The following is a 23894-nucleotide window of genomic DNA, read 5'->3' as shown; positions in this document are numbered from 1 at the left end:
GCCAGGATCTTTGAGTGCCACGCTTATTTTTTTCAGCGGCGCTCCAGAAGCGGAAACAGGAAGCATGGACGAGCTCGAGGGTAACCGGATGCCAGGACTCTCAGAGTGACTGCACAAGGAACCCTCTGACCTGGTGCAATATCAAAAATATTAATGCTGATGTTAAGATCTGACTTCAAAGAAGTTACACAGAGACAGAGAAGAGATAAGTGCTTTTCTTTAGTGCAGAGGGGTTAATGCAGAGAAGCATACTTAAAGCCACACATCTGTGGAAGTTTCTTTTCCCCTGCTATAATTTCCCCAAACTTTGGCGCGTTATTTAACATGATACGGATTCCTTAGATCGTCCAGTTTCAATTCATACTGATAACTGCAGTCCGGCTTTAAAGCTATAGTGTTTCTGTCGCCCCCATGAGGAAATCTAAGTAATGACAACAAAACTGTCGGTACGTTCACATAATACAAGCCTTCCGTAATCAAGTTCATCCACCAAGTTGCTAGTAGCCAAGGAGGACAAAGAGGTTAAAAAAAGATGATGTGTGCATGATGCTCAGTAAAGTTTTATTGTGGTATGAGTAAAGTAAAAAAATTAAGCCTATTTGGGTGTATTTTGGGCATGTTTGATGAGTGTTTTTAGCTTGTTTGCTTATTAAAATTCATTTTCAAAGAAACAAAACAAAACATTTTACCTTCCATGGGTACTTTCATTGTGTAAAGTTTAATTTTTGAAAGATTAAAGGAAAAAAATAGCCCCATTGGGGTGTATTGTTGCCTGGCCTCAACGGCATTTACATAATTCCTCAGTCAGGACATTTAGTGTTGATCTAAACTGCAAAAACATAGTTTACAATAAGTCTGTCGTTAAACGCTACTTTTCCGGGACTATACTCAGAAGTTTATGAAAAGACAATGTTCTTGCACGAGGCCCGGTGTTTTCCTGTGCCATAACCCAGCATACAAAATGGAAGTGTAGTACCTTGAGAGGAAATGAGATGCGGTTTCTTTTCATCCCTGTGATGTACATTTTAAGAACCGGGTCAGCACCTGATCCCATGGAACACCTCTAAAGTACGGAATAGCGCAGTCAGTAATGTCCCTTGCTTTAATATGATCATTTCATTCAATAAGCCCGTATTAAAATATAATAAATACATCCAAATGAGAGACATTTTGCCAGAGCGTCTGTGGGAAACATTCACTGAGGTGCTCCAAGCTGATGGGGGGGGGGGGGCAGCGGGGAGCCTTGGAAGGCAGAGCAGAAGAAGAAAAAACTGGTTTGAATAGTTTGGTTGTATTTGGTCATGTCGCCGTCGTAATCCTTGGTTAGTGTTTGGCTTCTTGTGTTAAAGCAGCTTTGGTGAGCACAAAAACACACAATCGCACAACGCTTCCGCGTGCATCCCTCCAGAGAAACGCATCCTCAACCTCAGAGTGGGAACGTAGTGCCGGTGGCTGCATGTCCTTATCTGCAACAAAAGAACTAAACCACCCCCCCCTCAAAAAAAAACTAAAAACGAGCCGTTGCATCAGCATGTCCCGCCACGATCAACTGCTTCTCTCTCAATGTGGTCAACCACCTTGTTTTTTTTTGTCTGTCTGTCTGTCTGTCTGTCTGTCTGCACGTGCGTGCGTGCGTGCGTTCGTTAGATGGCGTGTGTGATGTAGAAGATAAACTCCATGTCCATGGCGGTCTGTGGTACACTTGCGCTACCTCCGTGGATGACAGGGATCAGAGCGCTGTCCAGCTCGTTCATGTAGCGCTGGGGGAGGAGCCTGCCTCCGGAGCCGGCCTGGTACTCCACCTGAGGACAAACGCACAGGAAAACACTCAGCACACCACCTGGTTCTCACCAGAGCAGAAGTTATTTTAAATACTGCTAGTATTAGCTGATTAGCTTTTAGCTATTAGTAAAGTACCCGTTACTCCCAGATGTGAGTTGAGTGCAGATGTGAGTCATGCATGCTCAGATTTTAACAACATAATAAACTATTCTCATTACAAACAATAACAGAAGATGGAAATCCTTTTAAGAACATTTTAGCTATCCATGGTTGTTTGATTCAAAACTCAAAACTAGGGTGACCAGACGTCCCCGGTTTCCGGAGACAGTCCGCGGTTTTGTTGACCTGTCCCCGGCTGGATCTGTCTCCGGAAATGTCCCCGGTTTTCACTGTGACCGACAGACCCGAAATTGGAATGAAAGAAAGAAAATATTACAAAACATAGCAGATAGTCGCTCACCCCACACACGCAGGCTCCAGACGTCCAGAGCCAGCGGTGCTCAGAGCTCAGAGATGTTTTAGAAAGCCGTATTTTACGATGCTAAAATCACTGATTATTTACATGGAGTCTGGTGGGTTTAGCGAACTCAATTTTGCAGACTTATATGTTTTAAAAAAAGGATCTTAATATTTAACAGAAAGGTCGACCTCCTTAGCAATCCTTTCCATAATGTTGTCTATTTGGGGAAACGACTCTAGGTCTAGTGTCCCCATTTTAAATTTTACAAAAATAAAAACATGACGTGTTTTGGAGCAATATCCGCTTCTGAGCTTAAAAATGTCCCCGGATTTTGTCTGAGAAATCTGGTCACCTTACTCAAAACGCCATTCCAGTGACAGCCTTTGTTGTGTTCGATTGTTTGTTTTGTACCATGTCCGCCTGTGTAGAGACGCGAAGCGAGAGCGAGTTGATGCCGCTGGACGTGAGGACGGCGAGGTGAGGAGTCAGAGCGCTGCAGGCGGCCAGAGCCATCTCCTTCTGGAACCCGCTGCAGGACGACAGCACCGACACCACGCTGCAGTCCGGAGCCCGGGGCTGGAAGAACACCTGGAGGAGACATGCAAACACTCACGCACCTGCGGATCTGTTTGTTAACACCAGACAATGCACTCACAACTAGGGGCTGCACAACTTACCCGTTTGTTTTTAACATCGCTGATATCCACTGTGATTTATTGTGTTAGTTGAAAGAAAATCTCAGTTAAAAATAGCACTTTAAAATATAACTATCACGGGCGCCTGGATAGCGCAGTTGGTACAGTGGGCGCCCGTATACAGAGGTTTAACTCCTTGATGAAGTGGGTTTGACTCAGACCTGCGGCCCTTGTGTGTGTGTGTGTGTGTGTGTGTGTGTGTGTGTGTGTGTGTGTGTGTGTGTGTGTGTGTGTGTGTGTGTGTGTGTGTGTGTGTATTTATATATAAACAAATAAAAAGGGCAATACATATATAATAATAAAATAAACATAATTGTCAAATTGTTTTACATAACCGCAGTTTCTTTGTTTAACTACAATTGATTGCTAACATAAGCTAAGGTATTGAGGCACATGACTGGTTATTGTTGATTTTGTTTAGATATACCAGATTGTAATTATAATTAATGGTCAGACTACAAGTTTTTATTATTATTTAAATTGTAAGTTGTTGGGACCTCAAACACGTTCACAGCAACAAAAATGACAAACATACAGCTATAACTGTTTATTGATAATAAAGAGGAGTTGATTACGTCTTATAGGCTGTGTATTTGTGTTGTAATATTATCTGTGTCTAATGACAGGGATTACATAACCAGAAGATCTCGCTTGGGATTCAATCAAAACTTTCATTTAGTTTAAAAAGGAATTAAATCAATGAATATATAAAAATTTGACTGAAGGAGACGATTATATTTTTTTATCTCAATTATTTCTCAGACATTTAATTGCACAGCAAAATTTGGAATAGTTACAGGTCTCTATTATCAATTCTGCAACACGTGCCAGACATACAGAGCAATTAAAATAAAATAAGTTTCTCTCCGACCCGCGGCGCAATAAAGGACTGTTATTACTCCTTCAGACTGTAAACTTCTATCCATCGCATGAAATGTTTGCAGAGAATCAGGCAGATTTAATTCACCTCTGTGCATCTGATGGTGCGTCCGTCCGACTCAAACTCCGCGTCCTGCTGCATCCTCACACTGCGGACTCCGTCCAGAGGTCTGCCGTCAACCCCGCTGGCTCGGCTGCAGAGGATCATCATAAGAGTAAAAATCACATTACAGATAGACTCACTAGTTATATATTTGAATCCCAAAACATCTGTAACGTTTTGTCTATAACATAGTCGACCGCTCGACGTTCCACAGGAAAATCTGCAGGAAAATCCGCCGGATTTCACTCATTTATGCCGAATACCCGCTGCCTTGGACTTTCTCTGTGACTTTATGCATTTTGGACTATGTTTAAATGCTGCTCAGATCTCTGCAGAGTAAATCCAGACAGCTAGCTAGACTGGTAGATCTGATAGACTGATGAACTGATAGATCTGATGGACTGATAGACTGATAGATCTGATGGATCTGATAGACTGATAGATCTGATGGATCTGATAGACTGATAGATCTTCTGTTGCACAACTAAAACAACTTGTGAACGTACACATGCTCCACCAAAACAAGTTCCTTCCCAGACTACCTCTGTTTTTCCTCCGGTGCTCAGCCCCGCCCAAGACGATTGTGATTGGTTTAAAGAAATGCCAATAAACCAGAACATGGTTTCCTCCCATACCGAAATGCTGTGTGGAGTAGCCAGAACGTCCTCCAGCACGTTTCGGAGGAGGGTCTGGCAAGCGAGACTAACCGGAAGTTAACATTTAACAGTTATGAGAAATTTGCAACCACTTCCCTTCCTACGCAATACCTGGACCAGGCATTCAAAATTCCTATTGAACTTTAAAGAACAGGGTTCACGTATGAATACAGAAGTCCCTCGTTGGGTTTCTCCTACACCGCTGCTCAGCACAGAAACACTGTCTGGGAAACAGTTTTATAGCCTGTGTGTGTTGCATTTTGGGAAAGTGTTTCTACAGTTTATACACAAGTGTCTGAAATGATGCCTTTTTTCTTCAACAAATCGGTTGAAAAGAAACGGATCCTTAAACTGCCCACACACGAGCTGCAGTAAAAACTGTGTTTTCCTATGAGAAGAGCTGTGGAGACACCTCAGAAGGAAGCGCTCGCACGTTAAATTATCTAAACTTTCACCTGGTTGCTGCTGTTCTGTGGAGGCACAACCGAAGCCAGAAGCAACATGACGTGTACGACTTATTCCTGTGCTGCACGACTGTGTCTCTGCACGCTACCTTCCGGTTTTACCTCTAATAATGCATTTGTTTATTAATCTTCCCTGACTTCTGTCTACACCCCTTTTGTTGTGTAAAGTCAAGAAAACAAAGTGAATTAAATAGGAGCAAAAACATCCGATTAGTACTAGAAACAAGTAGAATAAAAGTGAAAGTCTTGCATTTAAAATGTACATAAAAGTACCAAATCTAGAACCACCATCACATTTTATAAACTAGAAACGAACCAAACTGTTCTGTCCATAAACGAAGTGTTTAACTCTTAGTTGGTGACGTTTTTTCAACATTATTATCGTTTTTTCCCACCAAATTTGTGACTTTTTCAATCTTTTTGGTGCTTTTTCCAAAGTTTTTTAATATTTTTAATGTTGACATTTTTAGCGCTTATTTCGACGGCCATTTTTTGGGACATCAAAACCAAAAATTTACTGAAAACGGGTCAATTTCACCCGAGGACAACATGAGGGTTAATGGTCTAATCCTTTCAGCTTGACTTGTAGTAGCATATATTGTCGAGTAGTTTAATACACAGCATCATGAAACCTTGTATTTTACAAAGTACAAATCTTAGTCTAAAGTGGCATCAAAAGAAAAGACTAAAGTAAAGTACGTCATATGTGTAGTTAAGTACAGGACTCGAGTAAATGTACTTAGTTACATTTTGCCACTGCCGGCTGGATTACACGGACTGTGTGGTATAATAGTTGTGCAACAGTGTGTAAACAGTTGTGTGAGTGTGTACCCTGTGTTGACCGGGGCACTCAGGTCGACCCAGCGGACAGTGACGTTTTCTCGGAGCTCGCCTCCGTCATTCCTGCCGCAGGGTATGAGGAAGTCGGTCTGCTCCCTCAGGGCGGTGCGCAGGGACTCCATGGTCTCTGGAGGGATTTGAACCATCAGCCCATCTGACACACAAACACAAAGTCCAGTTAGGCCTCGTCCCCAAAACAAGTCAATCAATGTAGAATACGAGAACACGTTCTTCCTTTAGTCACAGCTTTGATTTGAGGGAAAAACAGTCAACAAATCAGTAACTTTACCTTCAACAATGCTGGACTTTGCAATGAAGCCTGATGAGGCCTTCAGGGCCCCGTTGAACACCACAAAACTGGCTCCAGTCACTGAAACAAAACACAGAGCGCCAGAGAATTTAATATATATATATATATATATATATATATATATATAAAAAAAAAGCAGAATCAAGACAACGGTGACCACAACACAATGTGGATGTTTGTGATGGGTGTTTTTTTGTTGCTCACTCTTCTTCTTTATTTTGATCTGACGGAGGAGTGGGCGGGACTACTGATGGCTCTCACCTGTGCGGGTCATTCCAGGCTTGCTGTTGGCCTGCGTCTGATAGCTTCCCTCCTCGTTCTGGAAACACACCAGGTGAGAGTCGGCCTCCGAGCTGAAACGTGCTCCGATACTGATGACGTGCTCGTTGGACGCGTTCACCACCTTCTGCATCTGTTAACCACAGAAAACACGTTAACAGGACTCCAGAGCTGTGTGTTTGCAGCATTTTATGACATGTTTAAGTAAAAGTACTAATACCAACCACACAAAATACTCCACTCCAAGTAAAAGTCCTGCATTGAAAAACTTACTCAAGTAAAGCTTTAGTGAGTAACTTAGATATTAATAAACGTCCATTAAGCTATTTCAGACTCTCAGCTCCACACAACTTGTGTAGTTTCGCGACATTCCGGCGCAGAAACTCGAGTGAAGATAATGACCCCTTCTGAAGAGTCCATCATGTTTTGTTTTTTTTATATCCTCCGTGTCCTCATGTGTGGAGGAGTGGGGGGGGGGGGGGGGGGGGGGGGGGGGGGGGGGTAGTGCGATAGTTGTGTTGTCGTTATTTGGAATTCCTCATGGGGGCGACAGAAACTACGCACTGTAGCTTTAAATTCGACTTGGTGAAACCTGCAGAAACCCTGATAGTGGATACAAATGAGAATGATGTGTGTCTATGCAGGTTTTCCCGTGTCAATATATTACTGATGATTATTTATCAAAAATCTCATTAATCTCGTAAATATTTAGTTAAAGCATCAATAGGCAACACAAGAATATCGTTGCGGTATCAATATTGAGGTATTTGGTGCAAAAATACTGTGATATACTACGCACTATAACGTTAAGTAAAAGTATGTCTTACCTAAATGTCCTTAAATGTCAATGTATTCGTTTACAGCTCTCTCACCTCATTGAAGCTACATTTAGGGATGTCGATGTAGCTGTGACCCATCTCCATGTGGATCCTCAGACCCTCCACAACTGACAGACTGTACTGGTAGTTCCTCAGGTCCTGTGGATAAAAAACTGTTTAGGGACACTGAACTATGTCTGCGAAGCATTTAAAATATATATTTTCAATGCCAACAAGGTGCATCTGCAACGGTTTGCTTGTGCTTTAGTACTTACAGCCAGCAGATTCATTATGGTGTGTCCCGTCTCTCGATACACCGAGTCCCGAAAACGGACACTTGTCAACGTGGTGGGATACACTGAGAAAGAAAAGATATTTAGTTTATTATCAGTACATATATAATACCTTTATTCATACAGCACCGTTCAAAGTACAATGGGCTTCACAAAAAATACACAGTACTATCCCTCCAGTCCCATAAAAAAGGAACAACCCAAACAAATTTCATTAAATTTACACAGAAGTAAGAAAACAACAACGCAAAGAGAAAACTTATAAAAAAGGCAAGTTTATAAACAACTTTTTTGGCAAGCCTGTGACAACATGACGACTGTTTTAGAGGTCCTGGTCTCTGACAGTCAAATCACATTCTCCTCTAGTTCTACGTCTAGATCGAGGGACTGTTCAGATGGTAAAACATCATCAACCAATCATGAAGCTGACAAGCAGCCAGCGCAGGGAGGCTAAAATTTGGGGTTCAGTGATCTTTTTTGTTTGATCCAGGTAACAATCTGGCTTGGCTTTCTGTAAGATTTGAAGACGTGACCGTGCTTTACTGGCTTTTAGGCAGGTTAGGAGTGAATTACAGTAGTCAACTCTTCAGAAAATTAAACACGTGAATATCTTTCTCTGAGTTCACAGAGAATCTATGACATGAAAAGCAATACATGTCTACAATAAGATAAATGATATTAGACTATTAAAAAAAAGATAATCACAATTTTTGACATATTACTAACAACATATTTTCTTGGTCCCCATGTGTTTTATATCAAAATGTTCAGAACAAACTCAGCTTACTGTGAAGTAATGCCCAAATTTGCATCAGAGCAATGTATAGAGAGATAATTTGGCACTAAAGCTGATAATTCTTTGAAATTTCTCAAATCCCTTGTGAAAACACTCAATTGTTTTTGGTTCTTGAAATAGGTTTACAAAAGTCTTGGGTTCACAAAAGTAGCGTAATATATGAATAAAATAGCATGTAAATGTCTAAAATAACATGTTGTATCGCTTTTCGAGTAGGAGTGTTGTTCCACATCCATTGGAATCGCCGGTGTCTCTCTTGACCTTAGAAGGTTAAACCATATCTGCCTTTTGTTCAAAGACAAAGATAACAGTGAAGTAGAGAAAGCTCCACACCATTGTATTCGGATCCAAGCCGTAGGAGCAGTCGGAGTGGAAAGACTTTGGCCCAGGGCACCTCCAGCTTCTGGACCAGCAAGCCAAACATGAAAGGCTGAGGTGGGAGCGTGAGGCCATCTAGGGGCTGACAGGTTGGAGAGAAGAAGAGCATCCCAGCGTGGTCCTTACTGCCCAGGAAACTGCTGGTGAATGTCACATTATCCAGCTCCTCCACAAACTTCCCTGTAACAGAAGATCTCGACTCTGTAGTCTTGGTTTTTGCAAAAGGCAGACAAGTAGCCTCTGTGTGTGTGTGTGTGTGTGTGTGTGTGCGTGCTGTATACCTTTTTGGGCTTCTTGGTAAATGTTGAGATAGAGTGTGAAGAGGTCTTTTGGAAGAGTTTTTTCTTCAGGCAAACACTCCAACAAAAACACCAGCTCTCTTTGTCCCAGAGCCTGCAGCCCGTTAGAGCCAAAACACCAACACTGCCGAGAGGAGTCTGACAGACAAAACAAAAACACAGTCAACAGCGACTCTGTGGGAAAACCTGCAAAGACACCCATCGTTCTCATTTGCATCCAGTATCAGGGTTTCTGCAGGTTCTTCCACGTCAAATTTAAAGCTACAGTGCGTGGTTTCTGTCGCACCCATGAGGAATTTTAAGTAATGACAACAAAACTGTCGACGTGTCCACATGATACAAGTCTTCAGTGATGGTGCCCCGCTCCCTCCCACCCCTCCTTCACACAGTTGCTAGTACCTAAGGAGGACAAGGAGGATTTAAAAAAAAAAAAAAACATGATGGACTCCTCAGACGAGGTCATTATCTTCACTCGAGTTTCTGAGTGGGAAAGTCACCGGAAGCCACAATCTCCTGAACATCGTCATACTGAGAAATACAGAGGGAGTTGTGCGGAGCTGAGAGTCTTAATTAGCTTTGTAGCAACTCATTTAGCAACGGCTTGAGTGCAACGGAAGTTCATTGATATCAAAAAGTGACGCACTAAAGCTATAAGGCTTGTTCTAGCATAATGGAGGTACAACAAAATGCGGAGTCATACAACTATTTGCAAAGCAAATACATGTATTCAAATTGAATAAAGGTGACACGGAGTGATACCAATCGGTGCATATACAGCAAAATAGTTTTTAGTAGCAAATGAGAGAACTACAACACCAACAACAAGGAATAAATAAAAACATTTTAGTATAGTACTGCGGGAGACTTTAAATGGTAGGGTTACATGGACGTAGGAAAATTACAACCTGGAACGCAATACTTGACCGAATTTAATGATTCAATGATTTGATTTTGAAGCTTTTTTTTAGACTTTTTAAGACCGTTTATATGCGACCCTGAGTATTCAGTACGTGCTATGTTTTGTTGAAAGTATCCAGATTCATTTGAGATAAATTTAATCTACTTACAGGAAACTAGTTTGACATTGACCAGCAGGTTGGCGTTGAGAACAAACGTCAGCGGTCGAGGTCCACCTTCCTCTAATAAGTGCAGAATTTGGCACGGGGCCGGGCTCTCCTCCACCAGAACATCTGCAGAGGAAACACAGTTTACAGTATCATGTATGAGATCCAGAACAACAGTGGGAACGATTATTACCGTGGGTATACATGTTGTACCCTTTGATCGGACACCATGAGGGGAAATGTGTTTTACAGACTTATGACATGAGAAAAAAATCTCCTTAACAATATCAGAATGGCTGCATTCACATGTTTATATTCTTCATTAAACAGATTTAATTTTCTTTAGGTATAGGCAATAATACTTAGGCATTGTATCTATGTATGATGCATTACTTATAGTAATATCCACCTCTTTATTATATTCAGTACATATCCAGCTGTAAATGTTGCTCACAATACTTGTTATCTATATTTTATACTCATAGGACAAACCCATCTGTAAAACTCTGTTTATAATAGTATTCATTTCTATATTTATCCAGTACATATCCATGTCCTGCACTTATGGAACCAGTGTATATCCTGCACCTGCTGCTATTGCACTTCTGGTTAGACCCAAACTGCATTTCATTGCCTTGTACCTGTGTAATGACAATAAAGTTGAATCTAATCTAATTTAAGGCGGACAGATTTGTTTACAGTCATCCTAATCAGGCGAAGAAGACGTTCATTTAATCTCTCTCTGTGTATTGTGATGCTGCTGTGTTGAAAGTTTCAGAAAGAAATTATAGGTCCAACCTACTTAGATTGCTAGATTTCTTTTTACGTAAAAGCAACCCAGGATCACTAAGACCAACATGTTAAGCTGCAAACACATTCGCGTAAAAGACACGCACGTCTGAAAAGGAGATGTCAAATAATCTAAAACTAAAATAAAAAGACAAACCTCCCGCTTCCTCCTCTCCAGTGGTGATAAGCAGAGGAGGGAGCTCATCATCGTTCTCTGGCAGCAGGCTGGGAACCCTCTTCACTGAAGTACCGATTCCAGAGAGCAGGGCATAGTCCCAGGGTCCGGACACCGGAGGTCGGACCACCTCCGCAGCAACAGGAGCTTCGGGGGCCGAGGAGCCACCGACTCCGACCTCTGACCCAGGCTGAAAGATGAGAGGGTGAGTGACTGTGGTCCCGCTATAATTAAATTAGGGCTCTCAACTATATACAATATACACATCGCGGAAGGCAGCGATAGATTGTAAAAGACACTGTATGTGGATATTAGTGGAAAATAGCACATTAAAATGTCATTTTATTTTAGTCGTGCCGTTTAAATTTAACATTGAATTGAATATAAACAGACTGTTAAAAATTTTCCTTTCAACTGTTTTAAATTCAACAAGCAGTTTGTTGTATTTTAGCACAATACTGAAAACAGCGGAACTGACTTCACTTTAATATCAGTTTCTTTTTTGCAAAGTAATATTGTTATTGCATATTTTCCTCATATGGTGCAGTCCTAACTTAAATAATTATAATCTAAGCTCAGTTAAACAAACACATAGCCTATTAACCACCAGGGGAAGAACCAATTTTTCTCAAAACAAGACAAAAAAGGAGCTAAAAGGGGCGCCTGGGTAGCTCATCTGGTAAAGCGCTCGCCCTTTGCTACATGTCATGCCTCCTTCTCTCGCCCCTTTCATGTCTAAGCTGCCCTATCAAATAAAAGGCCTAAAATGCCCCAAATAAATCTTAAAAAAGGAGATATAAACTAAAGAACTGAAACTAAGAATCCAGTGTTTCCCTGTAGCCCGGCTGTGTGGATGACGTATCCGTGTCTTACTGTCGATTGGTCCGGAGAGACGGCACTGAACTCCTGGGAGCTCCGGCGGCTCGTCACCGACAGCTTGGTGGTGTCCGCGACCTCGCCGTTGGGCAAGATGCCGTCAGCGAACCACACGCGCTTATGTTCACGAGGACAACCTGGCGACACACAGAAAACGGAAAGTCTTAAAGGGTACAGTTCAGGAAAACAACAGTAAACGTATGTACAGTATTTAGGAGAAATCATACTGTCGTTGTTTGGTTGTTTGAGAACGGACACAGGCACCATGACGGTCGGCGGAGGGGAGTTGAGGGTGCCGGCGGCTCGAGCCTGCTGCAGAGGGGGGATGGTGCTGCAGTACTCAGACGGGACATTGGGGTTCGGACTGGGACCAGCGGGACTCATCATCCGCTCCAGGGCCTGGGCTACAAGGGCAAACATGTCATAGAGGTGTGTTAAATAGCAATACTAGTTGGTTAACTCATTTTAATCTACTCTTAAGTCAGATATCAGTTCTAAGTGAAACACACTTAAAGGTGCAGTAGGTAAAACTAACTGGGTCATATTTGCTGAAACGGACCCTATGTTCGAGTAGAAGTAACTAACTACAAATAACTAATGTTAGGGAAACCTGTTCATGTTTTGTTAGGCGTTTCTGGATTTTTAAAAAATATATATTGGCCGATATACTGGCATATCGGATGTTTAAAATAACCAAATCTTTGCATTGGTATCGGCTTTAAAAAAATAATGAAAAAAAATCTGCTGGGCTCTAATTCTGATACAACTCTAAAAATGAATGTGTATCTGAATCAACTGATGAGGAGGCTGATGATTCTTTTGTGCTCAGAAATCAAAATCAGATAACTGAGCAGCGGAAGTGGAGCACGAGTGTGACTGTGCAGTGATGGTGGAAAGGCTCAGATCATCCACATTGCCATGACCACGAGGCAGTGACAGTGATTTGCTAGCACTGTAATGACTCATATGTGTTTGGGAACTGCTGATGTGCAACACAACATACAGCAGGACATCCCTGTAGCTACATTTCTACAGCTGTCCTCTGTTAAAGAAACTGTTAGTCGACTAACACTCATACGATTTTGCCAACTAATCGATTAGCTGGTTCAAAGGAGAAGTAGGTAAGTCTTATAAAACTAACTGTCATTTTGCTGAAACTGAGCAAAACTACGTGAAGCAGGTCATTTAAATTCTGGCACCACCTACAGCCTGTAGTGTAATTTGCAAAAAAGTCGTTAGGCTTTAGCAGAAAAGGGGGGGGGGGACGGGGGGGGACTAAGAAGTTGATGAAGTTGTCCTACCTACATACAGCCTTTAATCGACAGACCTAAGTTTCTTTGCAAAGAATTATGCAAAGCAACATTTTAAATGTTGTGTTTACTGAAAATAAGTCATTTCACACTTGTTTCCAATAAAAAAAAAAAAAACACAAAAAAGCTTCATTAAAGTATTTTTTTTCATTCACGAAAAAGGCAATATTCTTACTCAGCTGGTAACATGGCTAATTAAAGTGAATGTTCCACTAATTGTTCAATTTAGATGCAGTTTACATTGGACATTTTCCACCATTGGCGGACTTATTGTCCCTCTATCATTTGTTCAACCACCCTCTTTAAAACGCTTGCGACGTTTGTGCATATCCAAAAAACCTGTTGATATCCAAGTCTTTCATAATGTTTAAAGTAGCTGTGTTTCTCCTTCCTAACATGGGCTTTTTCCTCCTGGGCATGCATCCCTACCCCAGCGTGGCGTTGGTTTGTGTACAACACACAGAGCAGACTGTAAACAGGAAGTAGGCTGCGTGTCGCAAACTGCGCTGTTTACATCAAGGTCATTTTATTAGTACCCAAAAAGGTTGGTTTACAGTGGGTGTTGAGTGAGTCAGAACACACACACACACACACACACACACACACACCCCCCCCCCCCCCCCCCCCCCACTGGATGTATGTAAAGTGACAACATTGCTCATTACTAAAAGAAAAAAATAATTTCGCATACCAAATATAAAAATATAAATAAGGCTACGGCCCTTTACTGCTACTACTTATTGAATATATGTATAGCCACTAGGACATAGCTGTTTCTGTATGGCTTAGTTTTTACGGGCTGGTACTTTATACCTGCGTCCCAACGATAGGAGCTGGAATCCACTTTGTAAAAAGGTGAAAATGGTCTTTCCAAATAGTCCTATCTATGCTTTGTAACTGTTTAAAATGCAGGGATTCTGGGTTGAGATGAGGCTTTCCCCATCAGCTTACTGGACCACTTCAGACAGTTCAGATGTTTTAGTAAAAGCATGATAAAATAGGGCCATCGAGGTTCTGTCAATGTAAAAGGCGGGGGGGGGACAGTTTTCTCAGGCAAAACAAACACTGCTTTCGCTTTTTATACACAGCGTCACAGTTTGCTTCAAACTTGCTGTCAATGATCGCTCTAAGATATTTGTAGCACTGTATACATGTCCAAAGAATGCTCCTAAAACCTAAATAATATCGGCATATCCCAGATGTCTTCCTACATTTGGACTAAGGCCTAACTCGGATTATCTGTGTACATGACTCATATCAAGTGATAATAATAGTAAAGGGTATGCAAGTGCAGTCAACGGCAGCTCGACGTCCCCTACAGGACATTATTTAGTGCAAATGAATGAAGGTTTTGCATTCAGGACAGACGTGAGTTGTTGCTTCCAGAAAAGCTGGCTGTGACTGTGCGTCTTTCTCTCAATGCCATTCAATTACGCTCTCCTCAGAAAATGCCGACGCAGCACTCGTCTACATTTCATTGATTAGGCAGCATAGATCTTTATCGATCTGTTATGTACGGACAACAACTACAGTGTGGCTTACAAAAGCACGGAGACGCGAGCACATTGGGACGAAGCACGCAGTAAAGACATTACAATAACGCAGACCCTCGTTAATGGAATAAAAAAAAGGTGTCTTGTCAGTCTCATAGCATCATCCCTACAAGGAGAGTTTCATCTCGTTTTGCAAGGAAAGCATGACAAGGCACAAAAAAAGTCAGCCAGGGCTTCAGGCAAGTAAGAAATCCCTTTGTGGCCCCAACGCAGTTTAAGTTTAGTACCAACATAAACAAACAAAACAGACAAGCAGTAAACAACAGAAGTCGGATGCACTGTATCTTACCTCCTAATCATCATCTTCATCATCGTCGTCATCCCTTCTGCTAAAACTCAACCAGTCCAAATCTCAGCGACCCTATTCCTAAGGCTGACTTTAGACACTCCCATCCCAGCATTCCTGATGTCGCGCCTCGCTTATTTCCTGTGAGTCTACGTGTGTTGTTAGCCCAAATAGCCTGTTAGCTTTAGGCTCTGATGTGCGTGCGGTAAGCATCACATGCAGCTCGCCACTCTGCTCTGAGAGATAGAGAGCAGAGGGAGGGAGGGAGGGAGGGAGAGAGGTGACGGAGAGGAGAGAGGGAGGGATCGCGTCACACCACACGAGCCTCGGCCAAAAGTGGATCACCTCCTTCTTAATATAGACCACACACACACACACACACACACACACACACACACACACACACACACACACACACACACACACGGACAAATGCCAGTGTCCTGCAATAACTCTTCTACCTTTCTACTGCCCTCTCCATCTTCTCTCTCTCCCCTCTCTCAGTCCAAAACGCCTCTCTTATAATCAAAACAGACAACAACAGAAGCAGAAACAATCATCTTCTTAATCTTTGATTTTACACAACGTGCAGTTTATGTTCATAAAAAGATACGTCCTGATATGACTGTTTGCTAGATATTTAGACAGAAGTGGAAGAAAGTCCCTGAGCCACTTCGTACGGGACATTTGTGTTTCCGGTCTTAAATATTCATCATCTGCATAATGAAAATGTTACTGGGATGTTATTAAGTTTTGATGACAACTTGTGAGTTCAGTCTATTTAAAGATGACTCGCAGGTTTAGCCTGGTCTCTGTGAGGGGATGAAATTACTTAAAACAATCCCACCTGTTAATACCTTCACCCTCTTACTGCTCGATTAGGGAGAATAAAAATCATAAATCACAATTATTTTGTCAATTTAAACCGATTCAAAATCTAATTATCAGTTAAAAATCATTCAAGGTGAAACATCATAGAATAGCTTGGATGATCAACGATTAACCTTTTTATTTAAATTAATCTAAAGACTAGAGACTAGCGGTGCATCAGTCACAACACAAACAAAGGCCAAGTTGTCCTTCTAAACAACATGTTTTTGCATCGGGCCGCCCAAAAAGGAACCAGGAAGTAGGAACGGCACTGCTAGCTGGGGACGTCCTCAAGGTCGAGCCCTGAAGGGCGGCGCTTGGTGTTCTAAGCCCCAAACGTCTCCTTCCAGGCAAGGCACTAGGATTAGGCAATGGTTAGGGTTAAGGTAAACTGCACTGAAGTCAATAGTGGCGGCGCTGCCTGGAAGTCAACAATAGGGGCTTAAAACTGCATCGAGCCTGAAAGGCCCTCCAAAAGCCAGCCTTCGTTTTAATGCTTTATGTCCCTCCAGGTAAGGCAGGCAGGCAGGCACACACAGATAGACACACACAGATAGACACATAGACACACACACGCACACGCACACGCACACACAGGCTTTATCCCATGTCAGAGGTTTGTCAATAATTTACTGAACAGGCTGTAATAATAAAATCATCTCTGTCGTTTCTGGACATTATTTTTAAGCCATCAAACAACGACTGAATGACTCTGCACTTCTGTTGACAATCACTCTACCTACAGAGTTAAAAATATTTCCATTTAGGAAATAGAGGAAGAACCGAAGTATATTTAGAAACTAGTCTTTGCTCAGACGTCTGTAAGAAAGATGTGGAAGTGAGTCTCGGATCAGACCAAACTAGGGCCTTAATTTTATTTATTGAGCATATAACAGAGACAGTGTAACTATAAGTGTATACAATACAAACAGGTCAAGTAAGCCAATGGAGATACAAAACAAATAGCATAATAAAAGGGGCATTACCTCTGTGTATGGTATCAAAGCAGACGACACACACACGGGCCTCTTTCTCCAGGTACTTCAGCTTACACTTCCTGTTGCAGCACACCGCACAGTACACCTGCCACGGAGAAAAGGAGAGTGAATAAAGAGAGATATGCAACAGAGAAACTTGCATGCATGAGAAAAAACAGACAACAAATCACGGTTTCTCCGAACATATGTGCCTGTGTGGTCCCTTAAGTAGAATTACCTGTGCCGTGAACAATAACAAACGCTTCCCTCTAATGCTGTTTTAATCACTGGACCTTAACAGACTTAGCTCCATCTTTAGGACACGCAGCTCAGTAGAGATCTATAGAGAAGCTGAACAAAGAACTGCAGACTCATGCTCTCTGCACCCCGTCAATCCACCGTGCTATATCTGGACCTGGGTCCTGATCCGTTTTACTAAAACTATTTCTGAAAAACGTCACATTTGAAATTTCACTTTAATTTCACAGCTGATTGCAGCTAATCTTTTGATACATTTAGCTTAAATATCCACCTGTGTATTATATTCAGTACATATCCAGCTGTAAATCTTGTTCACAATACTAGTTATCTATATGTAATATATTCATAGGACAAATCTATCTGTAAAATTCGGTTTATAATAGTATTCATTTCTGTATTTATTCAGTACATATCCATGTCCTGTACTTATAGAACCAGTGTATATCCTGTGTAATGACAATAAAGTAGAATCTAATCTAATCTTAACCCAGAAGACTTTAAATAATATGTGAAACATTCATACGAGTTTACAGTAAAAGACAAGGACAGGAAATTAGTTAAAAGAAAGCGTGAAACAATGCATTGTGAATCACATAAAAAAAATATAAATGGGTAAACGGAGATGGTAATGGTAACGGTAATGGAGATGCAATTTTTAAACATCCTAGGGCGTACCCTACTTTAGATTTGACTTGTTTTATTTCAAACGTCACTTCGTCTTCTTAGTTTGTTATATTATAATATTTAGTCATTTTGATGTGGGATTTGTTTAAAAAACCTAATTGTACCTTTTTTTAATTTCATTTTTGTTATGTAAGATAAAATACAGTACAGACTTTTGATAAGACCACACATTTTTTGTTTGTTTTTTACACGGTTTATATGAATGAAGGAACATTTTCCCGTCATTTGTCTGTTATACAATCATTGGCGCCCGGAGAGCTCAGTTGGTAGAGGAGAGTTTTCCTCCTCGGTGCAGCGGCCCGGGGTTCGACTCTGACCTGAGGTCCTTCCCCCTCTCTCTCCCCTTCTATGTCTTTAGCTGTCCTATCAAAAGGCTGAAAATTCCCCAAAAAATAATCTTAAAATAAAAAATAAAACCGTGAGAAAGGTGCAGCCTCTTGCACAGGAGAAGAGAGCATGTGCCGCACGCAGGCTGAGTCCTTTGCAGCGGTCCAGGTTCGAGTCCGACCTGTGACTCTTTGCTCATGGTTATCAGAAATAATTTTTAAAAAAATACTAAAATGTTTGTTTTAATTTTTTTATTTTTTAATCTTCCCCTCAACATTTAAAGGAATCTACCTGTATGTGTGTGTGCTCAAATATGGCTTCTGGAAAGAAAATAAAAAGGATAAAATATGAATTAACAGATATGAATGAAGAAGTTCCCCAGCTCATTGGCCAGGAGTCCTTCTTGATGCCTACTATCTCAAACATCTCTCAGATAAGGCTGAGGATGATGGGAGTGCCTCGCTGCTTGTCTGCCGAATCTCTGGGATCTCCGTTTTCATCGTTTTCAATCATGTCGCCATCTATACTACTACGTGCTAATTTTAGCGCCATCATGCCGCAATAATTGCCCGCGATTGAAAGCAGAATGTGAATCTGTAGAGTTGTCCTAGTGGTGCGTCAAGTGCATCGTACAGTATGGTCCCATCCAATTAGACTGAATTTGGTGTTGACCCGGGACACACTCTCTAGACACACACACACACACACGCACGCACACACACACACACACACACACACACACACAGACACACACACCCACGCACAACAGTAGCTCCAGTGAAATTGTTTGATAACTTGTTAGGGAGGACTAGATTAGGACTGTATTTAAAGCTGATTCTGCATTTCCAGCTTCAACACTAGGTGTGTCTGTTAAAACACGGACAGAGACAACTTCTCTTTTTTAAAGTAAAACTATAAGAAAAATCTACTTAAGTACAGTAACAAAGTACTTGTACTTTGTAACTTCCCATCTCAGCTAACTGCCAGAAGGGTTGTTATTTAACCGTAAAGCATGCAAACGATGCTTGCTATAAACATAGTGAACACAGCGAAGCGTGTGATTAACAAACCTTCCCGCAGGCTCGACAGTGGTGCCGCCTCTTGGTGAAAGTGAACCTCTGGTAGCAGTTCATGCAGTTGGGAGCTTCAGAGTCTGGTACCCAGGCAGGCTGTCTGCTGCCCAGCTCCTCCGCTCCCTCTCTCTTCCAGCTCACAGGCCGGGCACCATCTGTGGGTGAGTCCCCGGGGTAAGGTGGGGGCTCTGAGAGTTCATCAAACCCCGGGCTGTAATCCTGATGCTCCTGAGAGGCGTACATAGGGCTCAAATCCCTAATGTTGCAATGCTCCTCTGTAAGACTTGTGGGTGAACTTTCTTCTTCATTCTCAGCCATATTAAGCGTCTGAGCTTGCTCCTCTCCTTCGCCCCCTGCTGGCGGAGATCTAGCAATGAGGCAGTGTAGCTGTTTAGGTCTTGCGCCTCCATAGTAGGGCGGCTGATCGGGGCTACTGCTGTGCTGGGACTGGAAAGTGTTGCTGGTCAAAGAATGTCTTACCGCAGCGGAGAGTTCTGACTCTTCTTGGCAAGGAGATCTGCAAAAGTCCTGTGACGGAGCACCAGGGTTCAAATGTCCCTCTACGGACACACACATTGTTCTGTCGCTTTCTGGAGAAGCCAGACCCTCTAGGTCCTCTTGTCTACCTCGACCACAGCTCTGCAGCTCTTCTCCCACAAGCCTGCCCTCCAGATCACCGAGAGACTCAGAGAAACACTCCGGCTGAGTGAAATCCCGAGCGCTGCTGCAATAAGAGACACCCCTACCTTGCTCTGCTTCCGTGTGCGCCTGCAGGAACGCGTCCAACTCCTCGTCCGTGACCAGCAGCTCGGCCTGGTCGCTCTCAGGAAGATATTCAAAGCCAAACTCGGGTGGATCGACTGGGCTGGGCTCCGAGCGTTCGCGGGAGGCAAGGTCTGCAGAAAGAAGGGCGGGGGCGGCGGGTTCAAGAGTGAGACGCTGCCCCTCTGGTGACACCCTGCCCTCTGTGACGCGTTCCCCTAAACAGGACCTGTCCTCCCTGGCTTCTGCGGCTGACAGGGAGTCTGCCTCTGTGCTCTCAGAGACATCCATTGCCTCATCGCACTGCTCCGTAGCTTGCCCCGACTCATCCTCTATCATCTCCGTGTTCACCAGAGCTCCACACATGGAAACAGCGAGCGGCAGGCACGACAAGCCCACCGGCTCGCTCTCTGAAGGCGCCGACTTTAAACCAACAGGAGACTCTTCCTCACGTTGATCAGAGGCTTCTTGCAGCCCGTCCTCTTTATTCTCTGAGGTTGTTGTTGTTTCTTTAATGCTATCTGCTGGCAGAGGGGCCCCTTCACAGTGGTCTAACGAGTTGCCTAGCACTTGGTTTGTGCAAACCGCCTCCTCACGGTCCCTCTCCTCTTTCTCCACCGACTCAGCGGTGCTTGGGTGCAGCGAATCGTCTACGGACTCGCAGCTTCTCTCCACCGCAGTGGAAAGAATGACGTCCAGCAGACTGAGCGACGCAGAGTTTTCGCCGCTCCGCTCGTGGGAATCTAAACCCAGCAGCTCGTCTGTCCCTGCAGAGGCCTGGTCGTCCTTTAAGGAGCTTTGGCTCGGCCGTCCTAGCTCGTCTCCGCGTACGGCGATCACAGGGCTGTCAAAGTCCACGAGCAGCAACTCCTCCTCCTCCTCCTCCTCCTCCACTTCCTCCTCCTCCTCCTCCACCACTTCCTCCTCCATTTGCTTTTCCATCATGTCCATCTCGCTGAAAGCATCGTGGCTGTTGGCTCTGACCAGGATGGCCGAGCTTGTGTCGTTCACGAGGTCGCACACCGGCTTCAGAGTTCGGTCTGGGCAGGGAGGGGCGGAGCTTTGAGCCGGCCTGCGATCCACAGAGGAGAGAAGGTCCACTCCCGTGAGAGGCTGACCTTTGACCTCTCTGTCGTCTGCGCCGCGGTTTTGACCGCTGGTGGCAGAACCATAATGGAGCGAGTTAAGGTCAGGGAGGCTTGGTGGGACAGTGGACGCCTGGGAGGATAAACACTGGGAGCCCAGTGAGGAGAAGGGGTACACAGGAGGCTTCAGGAAAACAGATTTGAACTCAAGTTCCTCTGCAATAAAGAAAAAAGAACAAAAATGTTAAACTCAGACACAAGGAAAAGAAAAAAAGATCATTTAGATATCAAAACTATGAACTGATTAGTTGGCAACAATTACATTAAATCAGCAATTGATTAATTGATAATTTCTTATGAATTCCAGCTTGTTAAATGTTAATATTTTCTAGGTTCTTCTCTCCTCTGTGGCAGTAAACTGAATATCTTTGAGTTGTGGACAAAACAAGACATTTGAGGACGTCATCCCGGTCTTTTGGGAAACACTGATCCATGTTTCACTATTTCCTGACATTTTATAGACCAAACAACTACTCCATCCAACAATGTTTTAAACGGAGTTTAGAATCAGACACAGAAAAATCACATGAATAAGACATTACGGTGTATATATTGTCATATCCACCAACTTCATGTATAAAAGGCAACATGTTACATTAATCAACCCTCATTTATTCCAACAACCTTTGTAGTATTGTCTTACTTTTACAAGACAACACAAATGTCATTGTTGTATGTGTGTACACACACACACACACACACACACACACACACACACACGTCTGATTGATTTGCACTTTGTTTACGTTTGAATTGTGATTGTCTTCTTTATTTATCAACTGTTTTCATTCTTCCTATGTATCAACCTGTCTTATTGATTCTATTTATTATATATATTATAGCAGCTAAAGTTTGTCTGTTTCCCCAAAGGAACAATAAAGCTTAACTGAACTGAATCTGTGGCCAAGGGCTGCACAGCCTCAAAGCCAGAACAAAAAGGCTATCTATCTATCTATCTATCTATCTATTTAGCTGTCCCAAAAATAAACCTTTGTTCCATTTATTATAGGTTTTAGATTTTGTTTATCATTTTAATCAAACTAAAACACTTGTTATTCATTGTGTACACTGCTAAATCTGGGTAACAATGTTTTTAACATGCTTTAATTACAATAAACTAATCTGAATCTGTACATAGTAGTCAAATGTTAATGTTAATCTTGTCCAGCTGTTCTGTGTTTAGCCGTATGTCTACAGTTCACACGGGAAGTATTCACAGCACTTCACTTTTTCCACATTTGGTTATGTTACAGCCTTATTCCAAAATGGATTACATTTATTTATTTTTTCTTAGAATTCTACACATAATACCCCATAATGACAATTTAAAAAAATGTATTCTATCATTGTTCATTATTTCTAATAAATCTGCAAACTTTTAAAAAAAATTATGTGGTTTTGTGTGCAGAATTGAGGAAAAAAATGAATTTAATCCATTTTGGAATAAGGCTGTAACATATCGAAATGTGGAAAAAGTGAAGCGCCATGAATACTTTCTGCATTTCTGTGTAGATTAAGGTTTGAGAGCATCAAAAAAACTCAATCTATGTACGTGTTGATATACTTGGACAATAAAGCTGATTCTGAATGCGTTTTGTGGATGATCTCACTTCAAAAAAACAAGTGCAAATTTCAACTGGTCAATTAATAATTTAGACAATCAACAAAGACTGTGGTAGCTATTTTGATAATCATTTAAATTGTTTCTTCAAAGGCAAATATGTAACTATTTCCTGCGTCTCAAAAGGTGACAATTTGACGCTTTTTCTCTTTTTCTGTATCACTGAAAAAACATTGTGTTTTTTGACAGAGATTTCCATTAATTGTCAACACGTGGTCTGGGAAATTGAGATGGACATTTTTCTTTTACATTTAACAAATCAATGTAATTAATGGATAAAAGTCCAAATTAATCGAAAAAAAGGAAAGTCTTTGTTGCAGCCCTGTATTGTATCTTACCGGTGTTGAGTTCAAAGTCATCGAGCAGTTTGTCCAGATCACATACAGCTGCCTTGAAGAAGCTGTCCATGCTGGGCTGAAACAAAGGGCTCGTAACCCCCTCCAATTCCTAAAGAGAAGAAGAAAAAAGACTTGTTGTAACAGTGGGAGCTGATAGTATTATCTCAAACACAGTTTGTCAGTCTGATGTCTTTCCTGTTTGGGTGGTAGTGCAAATAAATCATCTTAGGAGACAAGGTCAAGGCATCTGTCAAAGACAGATGGAACAAACACTCCCAATAGGAAACTCCAGGAATGGCCGCTTGTTGTCTACCACGTGCAGGCGGCTTAAGGTAAAAGGGTAGATATTATATCAATATCGTGTTTAATTTAGAATATTTTACTAATGTGATTATGACAAGTCTTTTCCTAAAGACTGCATTACAGTAACGTGATGTCATTTTCTGAACTTACCAGACTTACTAGCTTTCCTATTATTCACACACACACACACAAACACAAGCGCACACACACGCACGCGCACACACGCGCACACACACGCGCGCGCGATTGATGTTACTGGAAATGAAAATGGGTCAAGTTTTAGGAAAGCAAATCTGTAGCATGGTTAAAAATAAACAATATTTCCTAAGAATCAGCTGCTTGAAAGGACATCACCAACATAGACCGTATATATATTGATGGACAGAGCATCCGGTTCGGAAAAGTGCAACCACTGCGGAAGTAACTTA

At 42.2% G+C, this 23894-nt stretch overlaps 1 protein-coding gene across 3 annotated transcripts; it reads right to left on the bottom strand.

The window, feature by feature from the left end:
- Positions 1 to 1084: 1084 nt before the first annotated feature.
- On the bottom strand, positions 1085 to 23285 carry zfyve16 (zinc finger, FYVE domain containing 16). Of its 3 annotated transcripts, none has more exons than XM_034896048.1 (18): positions 23164 to 23233; positions 19295 to 21360; positions 16962 to 17058; positions 12184 to 12360; positions 11954 to 12093; positions 11063 to 11270; positions 10120 to 10242; positions 9035 to 9190; positions 8709 to 8933; positions 7562 to 7644; positions 7341 to 7445; positions 6451 to 6601; positions 6169 to 6249; positions 5871 to 6033; positions 3905 to 4010; positions 2654 to 2830; positions 1623 to 1802; positions 1085 to 1592 (listed from the first exon to the last, which is right to left on the bottom strand). In XM_034896048.1, exons 1-17 carry the CDS (start codon positions 23231 to 23233, stop codon positions 1644 to 1646), a joined length of 4287 nt encoding a protein of 1428 aa, XP_034751939.1. In that variant the 3' UTR covers positions 1085 to 1592; positions 1623 to 1643. The 3 variants fall into 3 exon arrangements, with proteins under 3 accessions (XP_034751939.1, XP_034751940.1, XP_034751941.1); XM_034896049.1 differs by lacking the exon at positions 1085 to 1592 and having other exon boundaries at positions 1644 to 1802; positions 19295 to 20944; positions 20975 to 21360; positions 23164 to 23285; XM_034896050.1 differs by lacking the exons at positions 1085 to 1592; positions 1623 to 1802; positions 2654 to 2830; positions 3905 to 4010; positions 5871 to 6033 and having other exon boundaries at positions 6394 to 6601; positions 23164 to 23285.
- Between the last annotated feature and the right edge of the window lie 609 nt (positions 23286 to 23894).

Source organism: Etheostoma cragini, chromosome 16 (assembly GCF_013103735.1).
Source record: "Etheostoma cragini isolate CJK2018 chromosome 16, CSU_Ecrag_1.0, whole genome shotgun sequence".
NCBI classification, from domain to species: Eukaryota; Metazoa; Chordata; class Actinopteri; order Perciformes; family Percidae; genus Etheostoma; species Etheostoma cragini.
The sequence above is the reverse complement of the archived record's forward strand: the minus strand, read 5'-3'. Positions and strand labels throughout refer to the sequence as shown.

Bases quoted from the DNA above. Each gene is read 5' to 3' on its own strand.
- zfyve16 (XM_034896048.1), bottom strand. From the start codon at position 23,233: ATGGACAGCTTCTTCAAGGCAGCTGTATGTGATCTGGACAAACTGCTC. The intron at 12,094-12,183 runs GTATGATTTCTC...GTGTGTCGCCAG, and splicing joins CAAACAACCAAACAACGACA to GTTGTCCTCGTGAACATAAG. The intron at 6,602-7,340 runs GTGAGAGAGCTG...TGTGGTTAACAG, and splicing joins CTAAATGTAGCTTCAATGAG to ATGCAGAAGGTGGTGAACGC.